Source organism: Dreissena polymorpha, chromosome 2 (assembly GCF_020536995.1).
Source record: "Dreissena polymorpha isolate Duluth1 chromosome 2, UMN_Dpol_1.0, whole genome shotgun sequence".
Lineage (NCBI taxonomy): Eukaryota > Metazoa > Mollusca > Bivalvia > Myida > Dreissenidae > Dreissena > Dreissena polymorpha.
In genome coordinates, this window is record NC_068356.1 from 69,187,666 (window position 1) to 69,210,318 (window position 22,653).

The following is a 22,653-nucleotide window of genomic DNA, read 5'->3' on the forward strand; positions in this document are numbered from 1 at the left end:
TTATTTTTTTTCAGGAAAATTGTTTCAAAAAGTTATTTGAAACAAAAGATGATATTTGTCAGAAACACAATGCCCCCTACTGCGCCGCATTGAAATAAAATTTCTATTTAACATTTGGCAGGTATAGAAATCATCTCCCTTTAAAGGTTATTACTTCCCTTGAATTTTGTCCAATCCAACCGGGGGGGGGGGGGGGTCTCACAGTCAATTATGACCATATCAGACATCACTGACAACCAAGGCCTGTGGTTTAAAAGAGATCATAGCCAGAGTTGATCATGTATCTATGGACATAAGTCCACAGGTATGTAATGAACATTGAAATAAAAAGCACCACTAACTGGTGTGTTTACATCCATTAACATCTATTTGTGAACCCATTAAGTCAGGTGATTCTGCATCCTGTGTATTCCTACCTTACTACCCATGATTCTGTAGAATTGAATATATTCCTACCTTACTACCTATGATTCTGTAGAATTGAAATTAATATGTGGAAAGACGTGTTGTCTCTGATTAGCCTGTGCAGACTGTGCAGGCTACTTTGGGAAGGCACTTTACTCCCATGCATTAAACCCTATTTTGCCTGAGCAAGTCACTATTACTACTATTATCTAGTCAACAAACATTCTCAAGGTCATTCAAAACATACCAAATACTGGTTCTACCCAGGACACTGACTGACTGTGTAGCCATAAGCACGAGACTTTAAATTTAAAGATTTAAAACAAATGTTTTAAAAATGTCTTCTCATGGTTTGGTATTTTTGACTTGTTTATTTAAAGACAATAATTATTTCTAATGACGGACATCTCATTGATCTTTCTGTCAGTTTTGCATGTGAGATCAGAGAAATGTCAACTGGGTAAGGCTCTTATCTTAGCATGATCTGCACAAACCTCTGTGACCCTTTAGATGTGTTTTTTACTTAAGCAATGGCACATGTCGATGACATTTTGCACACACTTACATATCAAGAGATAAACACTCTGTTCATGTTTTGCTTACAAACATGTGAAATGAGTTTGAGAAAACATAAATGTTTATATAATTACTGGGAAATATTTGCTTTGGATTTGATGCCCGCTGACGGGAAAATTAATGGAATAAGCCTGTAAGTGCAAACTGAATCATGTAGCTGTTGTAAAACCTCAAGAGTGCTTTCATTCCTCATTGTGAACACAGGACATACAAGTGTGACCAAGCACCTCATCATGTTATGAACAAGTGAGTTATTATGATTCACTCTTTCAGTGCGGGAACCGAATTTTGAAGGCCTTTGCAAACAGTTTGGATCCAGATGAGACGCCACAGAACGTGGCGTCTCATCTGGATCCCAACTGTTTGCTATTATGATAGTATTCTTTGAAAAAAAAATCGAAGAAAATGCTAATTTGAGAAATTCAGCAGACGACATTTTAGCAGTCGACAAATTTCCCAGCATGCAAAGGGTTAAGGAATATTAGTATGAGCTATGGTCTGGGAAAACAGGTCTTAATGCACTTACCCAAAGTTTAGTCCAACATTAGCACAGTCTGCACTGGCTACTCGAGGAGAGCAATATCCGAAACTTTAAGCACATGCATTAAGCCCTGTTTTCCCATAATGAGGCTTAAATAATTAACAAGCTGACTGTTAACAACAGCTGTCGCTTTTGGAATAATTAAAAGTTTGACTGACAACATGGCCTGTTTCTGAACAGAAAGGTTGCTTAACCATTTACTAAGTGTTTTACCAGAGTCTTGCACTACCGCAGTGTTTGTTTGTGTATTGATTTAATTTATAAGAGAGCTATATAACCTAATCCTGTAATAGCATATATATGATTTCAATATAGATTTTTTTGCAATCTTAAACCAAACATATGAAACAAACAAGAAATTATATATAAAAATAATTAACAACCTTTATAGAATTCAATTAAGAAAATATTGTTAACTTCTGTGAACTTTAAAACAAACTAGTAAAGGCCAAAACCAACTTGTTAACCATGCTAAATTGTATTTGTTGCAGAAACCAAATTGTGACTATGTGTCATACATGCTAATTCAGGGATTTCCCAAAAGTTAATACAATGTATTGTGACAGTTCAATATAAAAATAAAATGAAATAAATTCTACAATTTTTTATTAACAATTTGGGAACATGGGTACAGCAAAGTTTTGTCACTCATTGGCCTGTGCAGACTGCATGGTGGAGCTCGGTACAGCAAAGTTTGGTCACTCATTGGCCTGTGCAGACTGCATGGTGGAGCTCAGTACAGCAAAGTTTTGTCACTCATTGGCCTGTGCAGACTGCATGGTGGAGCTCAGTACAGCAGGACATTATTTGGAATTGAATAAAACAGTGTTTTGGTTTATTCAATTGTTCTACTTCTTGTGAGCTTTTATTCATCAACATTTGATCTTTTATGTAACAATTCCTAAGATTGTATAATACACTTGGAGACTTGTCTTAAACCGCAACATGCAACACATATTCAGATCAATATAGCTCCCTTATTTTGAATGGCTTTTGTTGATATTTGGACCAAGAATAATGCAACACATCTGATAATTACTGAAAATTTAATTGAAATTGATTACCAAAATATATCAAAAAGTTATATGAAAACTGTTGCGTTAGGAAAGTCTCCAAGTGTATTTGGTTTAATAGCATCTTTATTATTGAAGTGATGTTTTAAAGTTTAAATATATTTTAATTTTCTACCACAACAAAGTTAAATTTGGAGTTCTTACATTTGTCAATACTTTATTTATATTTACATGTCGTATTTTTTCAGTTTGAATAAACTTAGATATAATTATGCTGAGAAAAAATAATAGTTGAAAAAAAAGGCTTATAAACACACCAAGACCAACATGATACTTTTGCAAGTAAATGAGGAAACAATTATGTTCACTTTACAAACATTCTTGGTTTGTTAATTGCTGTTTGTGTGGACTAAAAACAGTAGAGAAATTAAAGTTTGTACACGTGTTCTTGAATTATAGTTTACTAAATATTTATTTTTTGAATATAATTGTCAAGGAAAGGATGGATCTTAAATAGATGGAAAATCCCAACAATAGTGGTGTTTAATGACAGATAAAATAATAACATCAGTGCAACAAGAAAGCCTGTGTTTGAAAACAATAAGTTAATGAATTGTTCCAGAATTTTAAAACAACAAAAACATATAACAAACAATAAAGTGAAATAAAATATAAACAACAACCAAACACAAACAAAACAATTGTCAATACAATAAATAAAATATTCTAGCACACAAGCAACCTTTATTGAACAATCATGTGTTTATGTAAATTACTGACAACAAATATAAATTATATAAAACTATTATTACTAGGCATACATTTATTTATTTGTTTGCTAATAAAATTACTATTTTTATCAACAAATCTGTGCATGATTCATATAAATCTCTACATCTGACATAAACTGTCAAAACTAGGGATCCACAGGTTCTGCATGTGTTCTAATTTTTATGCTGACAAAACATTTCACGCATGGACTCCATTCTATGACAGCTTTCATGGCTGAGAGAACAGTCAGTTTTGACTGTTGTGTACCTTTATTCTATACAAGGATGATGCTCTGCCTCTAACATCCCCCTTCACTGTACTGCTGTACCATATGGTAGCTCATGGTAGTCAGTTCACTCACAGTTAGCACACAGTTGGGCTGGAATTAACATTATAAACTGTTTTAGTACCATGTTAGTATATTGTAACCTAGCAGTTACAAAAAAATCTACCTTTAAAAATGTTTTGTGCAATTTGATGCCTGTTTTGGGCAAGAAGGCGGAAACATTTTGCTCAGAGTTGTGCACTTTATATAATACTTCTGTACATCCATGAAGAAAGTGTGTCAGGACTTTTTGTGAAAAAGGATACTACTAAAAATAACACAGATTATTTCTTTTATTTCTTTTACTGTTTGGTTAATGTTTTGTAAGACACTAGGACAGTTGAAACAGAATTAAAACGGCCTTTATTGACTGAATTCAAACTGGATTATAATATTTATGGATTTTTGTTTGGTTGTCTTTGTACTACACTGACGGAAGCTTCAGCAGATGTGAATTGATCTGTTTGTGAGGAGGATCACAATATCAGGGCAGGACTTAATGCAGAAGCCAGAACTAAGGTGGATATAGGCTTGTTTTGCAGGCCATAGTGTTTTCTCAGTTATTGGTCTGTCCTTGGTGGTAAAAGGTGGCCATGGGATATGCTTTTTGATTGACGGGACGTCTATTAAATGAATAAGCTCCATTGACTTTAAGGTTATTGTTGATCGTAATGCGTGATTGTCTAGATTAACCGTGCCTTTGTTTTGCGGTGAATCTTGACACCTACTTTGTATGAACTTTATACGAGTTAAATCAAGAAGCCTGCACTGTTTTTCAAATTCATTTGTTATGGTTTAATTTAGCGCAAATGACAAGGCAGTGAAGTGAAGGAAGTTGGATTGAACTTGGTGAAGTTTTTATGCAGTAAATTACTTTACATGTCTTAAGAATATTACACTTAGATTTATTGTGACAGTTTTAATGTTTGTTAAAAAACATCTGTTTGACTTTTTTGAAAGGTATTGAAGATATCTTCCACACAGAATTCCAAGGGGTGTGTGTGAGAGAGCTCTGGTACACTTGGAGAAGGAATGACCTATAGAATAATCTTCAGAGTCTGCCAGAAGCTGTTTACGCTGGATAAAATCCACTGATTGTGAGATACATTTTTACAGATTATCACATACAGACTGTAATAAAAAGTTTGATGAAAAGATATTTCTGGAGTGAATAATTTCCAGTTTCGAATTGATTCTTAAGAGTGCCTATGTCATCTACAAAGCATCTAGAAAGCCAGTTTACTCGCACTTCAAGTTATCCTGTGGAACCTTAATTACGCTTTTCAAGTGATAGGTTATTTGTTTTATGTGCATTATTCAGCTGCTATACATAATTTGATAATAAACATATTATTTCTGGATAGAATGTTGTAAGCTGATTAATGAATCAGCAATTTTACCCCACGGAAACGATGGCAGGATTAACACGAAATAGCAGAGGTAAGTGAAGTAATTATTTGTTTTATAATTTATTTACAAACTCTGTAATTAGTCCCGGTGGGGGGGCGTGGATATATAGCCACCTGTATGGAAAGCTGCTCAATTTGTTAAATGATTCTGCATTCTGGTAAAGTTGCCCTGGTGTAAAAGAATTTGCTCCATTAATTGTCTACAGAAAATGCTTGCCAGTAATTTTCTGCACATCTCTGAAACTAACTGTATAAATACCACTTAACATTTATTAATGTGTACACATGTGTAGGCAGTTTTTTCAAACACCCCACCATCTTGAAATTTTAAAAGACATAATTATAAGTTTGTTATGACTGAGTATTTACTAAACTTCTTAATGGGAACTCATTTCAGCAATAGTAACATATGAACATTTGTACACAATATAAACATATTCTAGACAAGTAACATTTGTTATAATTATGTGCTTAACAGTGAACATAGTTTGTTTGACAATGAAAATAAAATTACCATTTTATTGCATGTAACAGCAAATGTTTTATTACATAGCCAGTTGTTGTTGTTTTTACTTTAAACTTCACATATCTACAGATTTTTTATGAAGTTAGGAATAACTTATTTAAATGAATATTTTCCTTCATCATCTCCAAATCATGGATTAGCTCACCATGATTATTAGACAAAATCATATGTAAGCCCATTACAATTTATAACCCAACCTAAAGAATTTTAATAGTATTGTACTTGTTGCTGTAGCCTCTAATTTTGATCCAAAACACACCTGTTTGAAGATTGATTGAATGTTTTTAAACTTTACTGTTTTTAATTAAAAGTATCAGAACCCTAATTATAATGTAACATGATACTCCCTCCTCATCAGTTCTGTTTTTTTACAAGCTAATATTTGTGTGTGACTCGGTTAAATATATGTTACAGTTAATATGATGATTTAATTTCCTTTAATAATCAGCAGTATCATTCATGTTATATATATGGGCTGTTCTCAGTGTGAAAAGGGAGTTAAATGCATGCTCGTAAAGTGTCATTCAAGATAAGCCTGTGTATTCTGCACAGTCTAATCAGCGACACCACTTTCCATCTAAAATGGATTTTTGCTGAGATAAGAGACTTTCTTTAAACAAAAAATATCATAAAAGTGAAGCGTGTCGTCCCTGATGAACCTGTGTGGACTGCACAGGCTAATCTGGGACGCCTTTTTTTGCACATGCATTAAACCCCTTTTCACAAAGCATGGCCCATATGCTTGTTGTTACTATGTAAGTCCTACTATCAGGTTATATTTCATGTGCAGTAGAATAACCCTTTGCATGCTGGGAAATTTGTTGTCTGCTAAAATGTCTTCTGCTGAATTTCTAAAATTAGCATTTTCTTCGATTTTTTTCAAATAATACTATCAGAATAGCAAACAGTTTGGATCCTGATGAGACGCCACGTTCTGTGGCGTCTCATCCGGATCCAAACTGTTTGCACAGGCCTTCAAAATTCGGTTCCTGCACTGAAAGAGATGATATACTTTACTACACTGTAACTCCAATATAACGCGGATGACGGGGTCCAAACCACGCAACAGCGTTATAAACGGACAGCGTTATAAGTTTTGAGCTTATTTATTTAAGGGGCTATAAAAACAGGTAAAGTATAGCCTATAATATAGGTCCTGTGTATCGTCATGCTGTGTTGTCATCCGCAAATACATGCATATAAACCGAATCGAACGATAACAGTATACATACCGCTTTTCTAATGTGCACATTTATCCGATAATCCAATATAATTACATCACTTACAAAAAAATAATGTTTAACATTTACGACAAGAAATATGTTTACGAACTTCGTAAACAAATTCATATGCCTACGCCATTTTTCAGAAAAATTAGTACAGTGCATTATGGGACACAGCTTTCATTGGACGAGCGAATTTAAATTTAGATCGAATGCAATACGATACATGTACAAAGAAATGTTTTATTGCGTCATACTGTACGCAGCATGTAAAAAACGTGCTTTCCGTGGACTTTCTGAAAACAGGCAAAAATTTAAGTGCATCTCTGTTAACTATTACACTGCGTTAGCATGTAAATAAATCGTCAGGATTTTTAAATTTATTTTTTGTATACGTTCTGAAACATTAAACACACACAAAGATTTTTTTATTTATCAAGCATGTGTAGCATATAATAAACGATAACACACTTACACAGCCATAGTTTATACAATAAAATACAAAACACGATAAATACAAAACATTAACAGTTAATCGTTTTAAATAACTTTAATTTGATAATTATTGCGCTTGCACCAATGCCTTATTGAAATTAGCGCACCGAACCGCTCTGATAAGGAATACATGTAATAAACACCGACTCGTGAGTTTTCACACCTTTATTGACATAACACAACAGATTAACACCAATTAGCTGTCGAGTGTCGCTTAATCTAATCGATTAAAATCAGTTAAACGGACGGATAAAGCAATCAAGCTGTGATCGCCGGCTTCTTTGAATTTATGAAAATACATGAAGGTGCATAGCATGGATTTGAATCAGTATGGAAGGTTGGAGAAAAAACGGGATCCAAGAACCCCCCGCGTTATATTGGACACAGCGTTATAACAGACCGCACTATATTGGAGTTACAGTGTATATAGACAAAGGCCTTTAAAAGATGCAATATAATCTTCATGTATGAATTAAAGCTTTTTTAAATAATCCAATACAATTATTGATGTATAAACTTGATAAACATTTAAAATGATACATAAATATGTGTATTTGGTATAATTAAAGTAACTTTCATTTATGTTTACAAATTAATTGAAAATTCACCCTAATAACTGTAATTTTTTGTTGTTGTTGTACATTTTCATAATGTAAATGTGTTTTTTGTACCCTACAGATATGTTTATAAGTTTGATCTCAATAGTTAATCGAACATTTGATCACAATTAGACATTCTTTTCATCAGAAGGTTCTTAAAAGGGTTAATGTAAAAGAGATTTAAGTTTGTAATGTGAGTATAAATATCTACCCCCCCCCCCCCTCTCAACCATTCACTAACAGGTCAGTTACTCTTTCACACTGGTGCCTGCCCTTTGTTTATAGTTAAGGAGATTATTAAATGCCATTAAATCATTAATCATCGAATAAAATAATAGCTGGACTCCACATATATGACTGGTTTTAACTGATGACTATTTACAGCTCTTGGTTATGGAAAGCAAGAAAGCAAACCTAGTATGGCATTAATGTGACGTCCATATTTATTGGACTTTTCATGGTGCATGTATTAAACGGTCAAGAATTATCATAATAAATATAGGTGTTCCCCATAAAAGAATACACATGTGCACATAAATAATAATGGTTACAGATTAGAGGATAAAACTAATAACAACTTTTCTTTTTAATGTGCATATGTTCATTTTATATTTTAATATATATAATTTAAATATTTTTTATAAAAAATATATTTTTTAAATGCTCTGAATAGTGATTTCAAAATATAAAAGTGCAAATTCACAGTATGAGTAAGTTGCAAAATATAGATATATGGAGATTTACTTTAATAGCTTGTATAATTTGTTTTTAGTGTGAGTCAGATATGAATAAAATTCAGAAAATATCTATGTGCCACTCACATTTAAAATTAATATAAATAAGAATAAATCAAATGAATATGCATTTAGTTGCAACATGTGAAGCATTAAATTTAAAGGAATTTTCATGAAACTGACATCAGCATTTTATTACACAGATCCTAACCATCTTTACTTTTGATACAATCATAAAATAATAGGTTATTGCCTTGGACCCCATAAATTATCTTATTTCCGATCTTTTCACTTCTTTCACTTTTAACAATATCTTGCACAAATGTTGTGTGGCATGTAATGATAGCTTTAATTCACACTGCAATTACACAGGGCCATTTATGAATATTGTAGATAAGTTAAAGCATTCAGGTTTTATGTGGCCTAGGTCCCCCCTATCATCATTATGTTGTCAAATTATATGCAAGATAGTTCAACGATTTTTGCGATCTGTCAACCAGTCATAAATCTTTAATGCTTATAATCTTTTATGCTGGTCAAAGTCCATACATGAGCTTTGTCAATTTTAATTCACTCGTGTTTAAGACCCAGGAAAAAAGATGACATGATAAGTTTGTGTTAAAAAATACCTTTTTTTAAATAATTTATGATTGATAGGTTGGATTTTAAGATGACACCTTAAGGAAAAATTAGGTCATCAAAAGTTAAAATTTAAGACATTTGGAAATCCATAACTATAAAAGTAATGTGGGCTAGTGGGTTACTAAGGATGTCCGCCTAGCAACCGGGAAGTCATGGGTTTGAACCCCACTGTGGGAGGGTTCTTAAGATCTTTTGCCCATAAACACCAAGAAGTACTGGTTCTAGTTCCAGAAAATGGACTTGATAGTGTTTCAGATAAGCATTAGGCTTTCGATGCAATCAAGCATAAATAAGTAGGTCTAAACTAAATGCAAATTTGACATTTTCTTGGTATTTAATTGATATTACAGTCTGGAAAACTTAACAAATTACAATGTACATGTCCTCATATGAATGAGGTGGGTTTTTACTCTAACCAAGATTGACTTCTGTCAGTCTGTCTGTCAGATACAGGACTAAAGTTTGTACAGTCTGTCTGTAGATACTGTCAGTCTATAAATAATGTCTTTCTGTAGATACTGTCTGTCTGAAGATACAGTCTGTCTGTAGATACAGTCTGGCTGTAAATACTGTCTGTCTGTATGTACAGTATGTCTGTAGATACTGTCTGTCTGAATATGCAGTCAGTCTGTAGATACAGTCTGTCTGTAGATACTGTCTGGCTATAGATACTGTCTGGCTGTAGATACTGTCTGTCTGTAGATACTGTCTGTCTGAAGATATAGTCTGTCTGTAGATACAGTCTGTCTGAAGATACAGTCTGTCTGTAGATACAGTCTGTCTGTAGATACAGTCTGGCTGTAGATACTGTCTGTCTGTTGGTATTGGCTGTGTGAAGATTCGGTCTGTCTGTAGATACTGTCTGTCTGAAGATGCAGTCTGTCTGTAGATACAGTCTGTCTGTAGATACTGTCTGTCTGTAGATACTGCCTGTCTGAAGTTATAGTCTGTCGGTAGATACTGTATGTCTGAAAATATAGTCTGTCTGTAGATACTGTCTGTCTGAAGATACAGTCTGTCTGTAGATACAGTCTGTCTGTAGATACTGTCTGTCTGTAGATACTGTCTGTCTGTAGATACTGTCTGCCTGTAGATACTGTCTGTCTGTAGATACTGTCTGCCTATCGCGGGGGATAAAAATACACATTTACTTCTGGTTACTGGATCTCAATGTTTACAGTAAATAGAGCATAGACAAAGACCATAATATAATGATAATAATGCCCGTTATTTACATCTTTGAACTAAATGTCTATATAAATGATTACCGTATGTGTATTTTATATAAACGCTCTGATCATATATCTGTGACCTTACCTGTTTCAAGTTTTGTGTTGACAACAAAGCAGGTATTCCACTTTTCCAGGTCCATTTTTCCCATTGTCTTTGACTGTGTGGGTTTTACCATACGCTTCAGTGTTTACCAACTGGCAGTCAATGTTACTGCACCCTACGCACATATTTTTTTTCTTTTTTGCTACTTCGTTTTTACTCGTTAACCATCTTTTTGGTTACGATTCACGATTGTTGTTTTTTTATGTTGTCGCGAAAATATATTACTTCAGGTTCATTTTTTACACAATTTTTAAAGAAAAATCTATTTTGACATCGTAATATATTGTACTATGCATATCATCGATACAATCTATTATTAAATTATATGAAACATGTTTTTATTTAAGATTTATACTTTGTTAATAATAAACCGAACAAAACAGACATCTCACGACTTCAGTTACGATATTTACCGACATTAGCCAACATCAACCGATCTTACAAAAAAAATGCGGGAAATGATTACAGTTGTACTACCTTAACAGATTTGTACATTCCTGAAGTACTGGCCAGGGTTTTCCCAGGACATAGACTAAGTGCATATATCGTAATTACTCTATGTTTTCGGACACTCTAAGTTTTCGGACACCCCTTTTTTTAGCAAAAATAATTATTTTTCGTGACTCTTAATTTTTGGACACACGAGTTTTCGTCCATAATTTATGTCTCTAAGTTTTCGGACAGTATATTTTACAGCACTATTTTACCAAATTTCGGTCATGTTTTCGATATCTAATGACACTTTGATCATGGGGGTTTACAACCAGATTAACATCATAAAACATGACAGGTACATGCCTGAGGGTAACGGACCATTACATTTGCGTTATTGGGTCAATAAACTTGTAACCGGTATTAGACAATGGTTTCGCCCGATAGCATAAGCGTTATGACAATTAACAGGGGTAGTGCCAATTAACAGTTCAATTATCTACCGCAATGGTACTACCCCTTCTCAGTAAAATAACTATGACAAATACTAAACGCTTCAAAGTGTGATGCACCCTATTGCAAGTTTTACGAACAATGGAAGGTGTTAGACAACAACTATCTGCAATGAACAAACAAAGAATTCATAGTTTGCTTTTTTATTGCGTTAATTACAGGTTCATACTAGCGAGTATCGGTATATCACATGCTCATCTTTGAACTGGTTGGTCAAAGTACAACCTTGTAGTAACTTTCTGTCAAATAAATTTAGCATATAAAATTATTTAAAATGCAGTGCAAACATATATAATTGTAATTTATACTGAACGGCATGGTATTTTACAAGCGCGTGCTATTACCCGTAGTCGTTGATACAATTGACTCTATTTTCTGACACTTCAAGTTTCGACTCTAAGTTTTCGGACACCTGTATTTTGTGAATATTTTTCGTATCTAAGTTTTCGGACACGAAAAAAATTAATTATTTTTAAGTGTCCGAAAACATAGAGTAATTACGGTACATAGATTAAGTGCACTTCAGTAAGTCTATAAAAAATATGTTATGTCAAATACCTTACAGAGGTGTGTAAATTACATTTGATAAGCTCATTAATGTCTCCTTCAAAGATGGAATGCCCTTATGGCAAGTAAAATGTTACTGCCATACATATTGTTTATAACAGTTTGATTGTTCAATTAATATTAAATTAACTTACGAGTGTCAGTTCCTGGAAGCAATCCAGCCATTTATTGAATGTTAATTAACTGCATAATACTCAATGAGACATATGTTTTGCCCTTATTTATTACATAACATGTACATCCTTCAGTCCATCTGCCACAATACTTTTTAGGCTATATCTCAGAAACTATTAAAATATCAACATGAAACTTCATAGGTGTATTGATATCAATGAGGAGAAGTGCCATGCACAAGAACCATAACCCTACACTTTCTTAAATAAGAGTTTTTCCTTTTTTTATGTAACTTTTCAGGGCTATATCTCAGATACCATGTAAGACTTCAACATTATACTTAATGTGTGTATTGATATTAATGAGGAGAAGTGCCATGCTTAAGAACCATAACCCTTCACTTTCTTGAATAAGAGTAATGGCCCTTTGTTGATTTTGCATGATGGAACCTTTCAGGGCATACTCTCAGATACAATACAAAATTTAAACATGAAACGTCACAGGTGTGTAGTTATCAATGGGAAGAAGTGCCATGCACTAGAACCATAACCCTACATTTTCTTTACAAAGATTTATTGCCCTTTGTTTTTTTGAATTATGGAACTTTTCAAGGCTAAACCTTGGATACACTGCAAGATTTTAACATGAAACTTCATGGGTGAATAGATAGATATAAATGAGGAGAATTTCGATGCATTAAAACAATTACCTTATACTGAATTATTGTTTATGATTATACCCTTTATAAAGGGATTAGCACTTCTCCATAAACACAATTTATTTGGCATGGGATATCAATTCAATGAATTTGCTTGCTATAAATTAGGTTTACAATATTTCAAGATATTTTGCAAGTATTCTTGGACAGAAAAAAGGAATGTAAATCAAGGCTGTCACCAAAATCCAAACATTATTGCTAGCAGTAATCTGTAAACACACTAGGAACTGAGGAAGGGTCCTTATTGTCATAATACAGTCCAACATGAATTAGCTGTTACCTGATAACCACGATCACCTGCCTACAGTGGTCAGTCTGGATCCCCCCTTCTTTTTACACCTGTGCATAATGGTCACCTGGCTATAGCTGCCAACATCAAGTATTATCACTTCCAAAGCCATTTTCAACTATGTACATTGGTCAAGCGGCAGTCATTCAGAGGAAAAACAAAGCAATGCTTGTTTTGTCTTTCTTCTGACTGTCATATTTTGGGGCAGTAGAATCTGATTGCTGTAACTGCAGCCTTCCATATGGAAGCATGACTACCTGACAAGAACAAAAGATCTATATGGCTTATAAGGTGTCAAAAACAAAATGTAGCTATCAAGTGTTTTATTAGCAGGGGATAAAGTGATAAGTGATTGTCTATTTGGCAAAACAGATATTCAATTTCAAATATAATACAAATTAGTTGATTTACTGAATGGACAATATGCAGAAATAATCAAAAATATTATTGTTGATAAATTCATGGGTGTCACAGTATTCATGAATTTATATCAATTTGAATAAAGATATTAATTTGTATGATTGAAAAGAAATAATTAATGATATTGTTCTTTTTATCAACAGTTAGTCTTTGTTCATATTACACTATGTGCAAACAACTGGGTTGGGTAGGCTTTTACAAAATGGCAATACTACCAACTGACCGACCATCTAACAGGTGGTCACCTGATAATAGTGGTCACCTGTCAACAAGGGTCATTTGGCAATTTCCCTCAGCTGTTCTCAGGTTGGACTGTATTTCTGTAAAGGTTAATTTACACATTTATAAAACGTCATATTTTCAAATCATTGTTGTGATGGATATGCTGCCAGTCTTTCAATGAAACTGTTTATGAGTTTGATCCTTAGAAGTAATCAATGGATCTTTCACACACAAAGATTGAGGAAATAATCTCTAACTTAAGACTTGTTGTGGAAAAACTGGGCTAAATGCATAAGGTTTTTTTTTCCAATTTAGTAGAGTGTCATCCCTAAGTAGTCTATACACAGGCTAATCTAGGAAAACACCGAACAATGATTTTTTTGTCTCCATTATAGCCTTTGACTTTAGTAAAAAAGGTTATATAAAAAACAGTTCAGGCTACATTTCAAAGTCTTTAAGAAGATTAAAGAATTGGTTGCACCTGTATTATACACTGTCCTTGTTCATCAACAGATGCTAAGCACTAATACAGTTCATCAAAAGTGCCTATAGATGATACATGCAACGTCTCTTGTTGAACATCTGTTGAGACATCTAATCATAACCATTGTAATAATATAACATCTTTGATTTCCTCAAAGCTTTTCATAGATAATAATGAGCCTGGCAACCTCTGCATGCCTGTAATCAATGATCAAGAGAGCCTGGTTGGACTGCTCACAGAAGTTGCAGGATGTTAGGTTACTGCTCCTTACAGTCGTGTCGAGTATTATCTCACATTCTGTGAAGTTTGATATATTTTAAGATGATGCATCTTTTCATCAGTCAGTTTTAAAATAACTTGCATGATGACCATGTGGGGACAGCATTTTGAGTGCAAGACCTGAGTCCCTAGCTCAAAGGCCATACATGCCATACGTCCCGGATTGTCCGGGACAGTCCCGGAAATGAAGAACTTGTCCCGCTGTCCCGGAAATCTGTCAAATGTCCCGGAATTTACAAAATCCATATATACATGTACCTTATCTTAGGCTTAACTGCACCTCGAATCTGTTTATATCTGCAGCGTCTCCATGACAATGCCTACCCGAATAGGCAGACTACGCTACGTGTCAAAATCGATCAATTAACAGGGGCCCTGTTATCATATCGATTGTCTCACGTTCGCGGTCAAACCGAAAAGGCGGCATTGTTAAAGGTGGTTGTTAATTGACTTTAATTTACTACGTCATTATTTCCCGCTGCGTGAGCAAAGGATAGTTGTTAACACATCTGAAGTCCAACATCGCTGAGTAAAAAATGTGTGACTGTCCGGATTTTAAGTTGACGATCTACCGGTACTGTTTTGTTGTATTTTGCTTGGTTGTATGTATTGTGAATTGATTTGAGTTGACGATCTTACGGTACTGTATTGTTGTATTTTTTATTATATAAATGTTATAAATGAATAAAGGCGTATCAACAACTACGTGTTACACACCGGTCTTAACAACAATAACGCAGTGACGTCACCATCTATGTTTAGAACGCTTACACTGAAAACACGTGGCTTGTATCTAGTAACGGAAGTAGTAATGTTTAATTTGACGTTAATAGATCAAGTGTATTTCGGATAGGCTTTCGAACTTTTGAAATTCACGATGCGAAACAAAAAAAAACGTACCTAAAATGCATATGTCTATAAATATCGCTACATTTTATACATGTCCCGGAAAATCGGCAAAAGTCCCGGACAATTTAACTCAATGTCCCGGAATTGGTCTGAAAAATTATGGCATGTATGTCAAAGGCCAAGGTTATGTTTTAAGATCTATGTTCAAATATGTGCATTAAACAGCTTGTGAGGGCTATAATCTTATACTCAACTTGACAAATATAACCTAATGCCACTAAAGTTCAACATTTGGTAATGTCATATTGCATGTAAATCCTGTGTGACTGGCTAAAAATTCAAGGTCATACTTATAGGTCAATACTCATAGGTCATACTTATAGGTCAATACTTATAGGTCATACTTATAGGTCAATGCTCAAAATATTCACATGATAAAGCTTATGTAGACTTAAACTACATCAAACAACCAATGATGTTAAATAACATACCTCACATGATCACAGTGTTGGCTTTCTGAATGTCCGGGTCAAATTCAAGGTCACATTCATATTTTAATAACTACATTATTAATTGCTTTCTTGACAAAATGCTTAAAATATTGTCAACAGGCATGGTGTTCAACACTCAAACCAATTTTATTATTATATTCAGCAAGTATCATCATAAATACACACTCAGTTCATTACCATCTTTATCCTTATAAACGCGCCCGGGCGCCATGCAAATCACAAAGGGGACGCGTTAATTTCAACCCCCTTTAGGTATAATATGAGCCGACACCTAAAATGTGTTTACAGGTATTTGCAAAAAGTTCCAAGTTCATTGACTAATCATTAACATATCACAATTAGTTTTTCCAGAATATTACACCCTATTATCATTCAGTTTATGCCTCGGCATTGATCCGCCAAATCATGTCGCATCTGGACATGCCGAGATTTGCCGAGTATAAATATGTACAAATTTAATTTGTATACTATAACAAATGTTAAATAATTTTCAAATTAACAAATGAAAGAATTTTAAATTAACAAATATAAGAAACAGATAAAGATAATACCCTGATATTCTTATTTGTACGCGATTGTTTTAACATTTCGTCAGCTTATCTGCATACTTCATACAGTTACCATCGGATGTCTCCTGTCAAAACAATGATATTGTAGGTCAGAAACCATATCGAAGAAATGAACACAGTTTAATCTCGGAAACGAGACTTGCTTTGAACAATGAAAAAAAAAAGATATCTTTTTGCATAAGAATTGCTAAAATACACAGACGACACAAATATAAATAATGTTGACCATTTGAATAAAATCAAATGTTGATTTATTTTGTAAATTATTACTTTCACTTCATCCCGATTTTCAGAAAATGACTTGTGTACATGTGCATCTGAATAAAAATGTACACATTGCTTCAGATGATGTACACGTGTTCAGTGGGAATACCGCCATCCTGATTGGGCTGCTATTTAAGTTGTTAATCGGTCGTTGCAGACAAATATGAACTGTACCACTAATGAAGGAACTGAAACAGCATAATGGTAACGATACAGCGTGTTTGAATTATATTTTATTAAGAGGAAATATCAATGCCAAGTAATTCGCGAGATACCCCAGAAATTTAGTTGAAATTCACAATGATACTTCTAATGGAAATTAACATTAATGATCTCAATGTTGTACCCGCTATGAAATGTTTATTTACAAATATTACACCCACGCCAATTTTCGCGCGCTTTTTATCAGGACAAAGAAATTCATTTAATTCACGTGCACTATGTATATGTGGCTAGAATTTGTAGCCGAAAATAGCTGCACACGACGAGTGCAAACAATGTCAGGTGATTTACGCATGTTGGAATGCAACTGTCCGGATTAGGCGCTTATTTCATAAAATCTTTAAATAGAAGCATATGCAGAAGTTCATTTGATACTTTCGAACATTTTTGAGCACTTTTATCATCAATATTAACCAGAATTTGCTTTTAAAACTTGAAATCAGGCATATGCTGGATTATCGAGTAATGGACAAAGGCGGGAGAAGTTGCATGTATACGATTGAGACAGTTGAAACGTATGTATCGTGGAATCAAGAGACTTGGAAAATACGATTATTACAATCAGTTATGAGTTCCCCATGGCTTCAAACTGTTAATTGCCTTATCAAACACGCAATTATCACTCCTCCAGGTACGGTATCCTACATGTAGCTAGGTGCGAACATGGTTTTGTTTTATACGCGGCATTTAAAAATGTCACTGTTTGAAATACATTTCGAAATTTTAAAACAACAACGCTAACAATCCCATATTGTTCTACATACAAAATTAATTTATTTTATTTTTCGGGGAGGGGATTGGCTTTGTTAGTTTATGTAATGGTGGTAGTTAATCTACATAATAAACTTTATGATTCGAAACTTGTAATCAGTTTCTATCCAAGGTAAATTATAGTTAATAAGAGTGTTCGTGGAGTGACTTAGCGTCACACAACCAACAGTTTCCTCGGCATCATGCTGAGGCATGTCTTGGCGAACAGAATCAGCGACTCGGCAAACAGATGGTCGATGCCAAGTCGACTCCCCGAACACCTGTTGTCAAACTCGCAGATGGCGGAATTTTTTGGTTTTGCCTGAGCTGTACTGTATGTACCTTGTTGATAAAAAAGAATTTTCTGTCAATAAAATGCAATTACTTTACCCCATAGCAGCTGAAAAGTGGGGGCACTATTATTTTGATTGCTCCTTCATTTTATTATATGATAGGGGCACGTTTATTAGGGCAGGAGCATTTATTAGGATAAAGACGGTATTTTATCCATGATCTTATTTTAAATAGTGCTTTCTGGTGCTTACTTTTTCCCTTAGGTAATTTAAATCAATAGAAACTCTGAAATCCGAAACAGTTTTAACATTTGGAAAGATTTATTCATTTGCCCTGACTGTCAAATGTTTCTTTTAATACATTTTGCATGATGCTCACAAAAGCGATGAATTCAATACCCTTGTAGTTTTCAAAAGTGTTATTTAATATAAGGGTTGCTTTGAAACTCTTCACTAAACAGGTAACTATATATTTACAAATAAAAACATAGATGACATATTTGGGGCTCGTTATGTAACTCTAAGGCTATTGTGATGCAGATTTTATGGCAAAATTGCAGCTGTTGTTTGCGCTTGCTGCTTACAGAAAGTTTCATATTTACTGACCTGTGAATATTTAGTGAGCCAAGGCCACACATTTTAATTTTCAATGGTTAATATAGCAGTTATTTTCATTATTGCATGAAAATCCCAACCATAATAAAATAACCATTTAATGTTAATGATTTTTAATGCATTTTCATGTTGTCCGCGCTGTTTCGGAAACATCAAATTTCTATAAGTGGTATTACAGAATTAGAGCTCGGCACCAAGGCGAAATGATTATGAATAATTAAAGAATATTCATGAACTATTCATGAACAGTTCATGAACAGAGTTGAACTTTCTGTGTTCATGAATAATAAGATTTTTTCTGTTTCATTACAAGTAACAACATCATATTGAGAAACATCAAGTTGCATATGAAACAATACACCTATAATGCATTTTGACATTTTTACCTATAATAGCTGTTATAACAATGAAAAGGAAAGTGTCTGTGAAATTTTTGTTCATTTGAGTTTTTGCGTTTGTTTTCAACAACTTTTAGGTAATATCAGAGGGTAGTAAATACCTAACCATCGTTCCTGGGAAAAAACAGTTCAGATGCATCATGAGAAATTCTCGGATAACTTTCCAGTCGCCAACTGTGCTGTTCAGCGTCATATCCGTATAAACGAGAAAGGACAGGGTTCAATATTTTTTATTGACATCAGTCAAATTTAGAGTTAATCGCAGATTGATTTACAAGGAATCACAGTTTTAAAATTTATGTTTTATCCAGCAGTTATTAAACAGTACATGAAAGATGGTGGCGGGTGTCATCATCACACCTTTTTCACCTCAAACAATTACTTAAACAAGAATTGTGCCTTATGAGAAGTTAAATGCAAATGGTGAGCAATTAATTACTTATGGCAAGTTGTGAAAACAATACCCGTTACAAATTGTATGCAGTAACAATTTAATTTCAGTACAAGTATATTTCATCATGTCCATTTATAGAACTGAATTACAAAAAATTTCTGCAGCCACATAATAATATTATTCAAGTCCCTTTGTACGCATTCACTATACATGATGCCATGTAAAAGCGTGCGTGTCAAAACAGACCATGTGCCGTAATTAAATATAGACGTGCAACTCAGTACATGTAGTATTTTAAAATGAATAATACATCGGCATTAAATGCAAACAATGAGATAGTATTGACACATTGAAACTGTAGAAAAAATACGTAAGTTTTAGAACTGATATTGGTTTAAGTTTGGACACCACCAGTTGCCAATTTTAGTAATGCAATGTGTTATCAATGATTTGATTACCCCGGTGTAATAACTATATGTCATGGGTTCTGGTTGAAATTCAAGTTATGGTTTGTTCTCATTCCAAGAGCCGGGTTTGTATACTATAACAACTCTTGACAGGAGTATCTGCTGCTAATGTATTTAAATCTTTATGTTGCTTAATATATATTTTGTTACAACGTCTTGGTTATGGGAATGTATGTGTATAGTAACAACACTCATGCAAGGATTAATAACACACTAAAAAAAAAACAGTTCAATATAAGCGAACTGTATGCATTTTATACTTACATTAATGTGTGTGATTGCATTGTTAAGAAAGTTCTTTTCATATCTTAATACTTGATTTACTTGATTAACATGCTCAAGGAGCATGGGAGCGATATTACATTAATTTAGTGGTTTGTAACCTATTTTTTCTAATGATATAAGCATTTTTCGCAAAGAGAACACGTTTTTATAAATTTTCTGCATTTTTTTCTGCAATTTCTGGAAACAAGAAACAATCGTTTATGTAATTTCGGGTAAATTAGTGATTAAATACCACAGAATCTAAAAATTGTTTAGTTTGTTGTTGAACTGTTTTCCTGGTCCAGAGACTTAATGGAATTGAACCTGACGGTTACTGTCTATATTTTTTCTGTATACATTCATGAAAATTGATAGAAAGTTCAATAAAATTTATCTCATCATGAAATTTGAGGAATATTTTTTCAGGAATTTGTCAAGAACTTCATATGAAACAAAAACGACCTTTAGACATTCATGAAAATTCATCAAAAGTTCGTAAAAATTCATCCTGTCATTAAATTTCATGAATCTTTTTATTCAAGTAATTTTCAAGAACTTTTCATGAAATCAGATTGTTCATAAAGTTCATCATATGGTTCATAAACATTTCCTTAAAAGTTCATGAACAGTCCATTAAAATAGTTAATGAACTTTCATGCATATACTGTCTAAATGTTTTCCTATACATTCATGAAAATTCATAGAAAGTTTATGAAATCATGAAATTTAAGTAATTTTTTTAAAGGCATTTTTCTAATAATTATCTCTTGAAACAAAAATGACCTTTAGACATTCATGAAAATTCATCAAAAGTTCGTAAAAATTCATCCTGTCATGAAATTTCATGAATCTTTTTCAAGAACTTTTCATGAAATCAGATTGTTTATAAAGTTTATCATATGGTTCATAAACATGTCCTTAAAAGTTAATGAACAGGCCATGAAAACAGTTCGTGAACTTTCATGAATATTTGTTCATGAACTGCCTTCATGAACCAATCATGAACTGTTTATGACCCTTCATACATCGTTCATGAATGTTCATAAAGTTATGAACATCGTTTCGCCTGGGCTGAGTGTCCTGCAGCTGTTTCAAAAATATGTGATGTATTCTCTGGTCCTTAGAACTTAAAATGGTTATAATGACCTTGAACCGAACTGAACTGTCGAATACAGTGTGTTTTGCTGTGTATTCATTCCATCCTTATTCTCGAGATTATAAATAGTGCAAGCACATGTTTCGGTTATTAGATAGTAGCAAAGTCCTCAAATAAATGATGAATATTATAATTACTGGTATGAGATCTTAATTTAAAATAAAATATGGATGTGTAAATTGGGAAAGTCTTGTTCAATTTAATTTCCTTATGAAAAAGATTTTGTGAAAACTGCAAAAAACAAACTTTTACATAAATTTCAAGTGATTCATTACCCAAGTTCAGGCTATAAAACCAAAATGCTTTTAAAGAGAAAATACATTTATTTATACACTTTTTGATGTTAATATTCAGTAAAGGAAAGTAGGAAGCCATTTTAGAGTTCCTAGCTTTTCATGTGTATTGTAGAAACAAGAGTGCTTAATATTCCGATGGACAAAAATAATCAATCTATTTATGAAAGGATAACAGGAATGTTATCCTGCTGCTAATCAAAAATCAGTTTCTTTTCCGCAGCAAGGATTTATTTTGACAGGCAATTATCTGGAATTGAATATGTATAATATACATATTGGTTACCTCATAACTTATATGTTCTGTTCAAAATTAGCCATAATGATTTTTGTAGAAAGCACAATCAAAATATTTTTTCTATTTTGATTTTTATATTTTAGAATCAGGTATACATTTTGAATGCATTATTTCAATAATTCAGAGTAAACTCAGATTTTTTGTTTAGCCTTGTTCCAGAAATAAATATATATTGATATAAATTTCAGAATGGTATAGAGCCTGTCCTCAAGTTTCATCATGCATGAGCTACCCAGGCGAAACGATGACCATGGTAGACCATGGTCACCATGGTTTGTGATGGTTGACCATGGTATTTGATTGTCAGCCATCAAAAACCGTGGTGGAACATGATCAGGAACATGGTTGACCATGGTTGACCATGGTCACAAAAAACCATGGACCATGGTCGGCAATGGTGACCATGGTCAACCATGGTTGGCAATGGTGACAAAAGACAGACCATGGTTGGACATGGTCACACACAAAAATGGACCATGGTCGGCAATGGTGACCATGGTCAACCATGGTCGGCAATGGTGACAAAAGACAGACCATGGTTGGACATGGTCATTGCTGTTTTTACAAAGGAAGAATATTGTGTGCACAGGAAGTTGAAATGGGCAAGCTGAATGAAGACACATGGTTTATGTTATATTTGGAAATGTAAGTCTTTAATAAATTACCGGATAAACTGA

General features: G+C 33.5%; 1 protein-coding gene across 1 annotated transcript in view; it reads left to right on the plus strand.

Moving 5' to 3' along the window:
• The window catches only part of LOC127867483 (inactive tyrosine-protein kinase transmembrane receptor ROR1-like), a 255,390-nt gene that overhangs the window by 33,029 nt on the left and 199,708 nt on the right, over nt 1-22,653 (plus strand). Inside the window, exon 2 of the mRNA XM_052408650.1 lies at nt 4,592-5,071. Coding sequence (XP_052264610.1) covers nt 5,014-5,071 — 58 coding nt within the window. The 5' untranslated portion in view covers nt 4,592-5,013. The remainder of the gene's footprint in view (nt 1-4,591; nt 5,072-22,653) is intronic.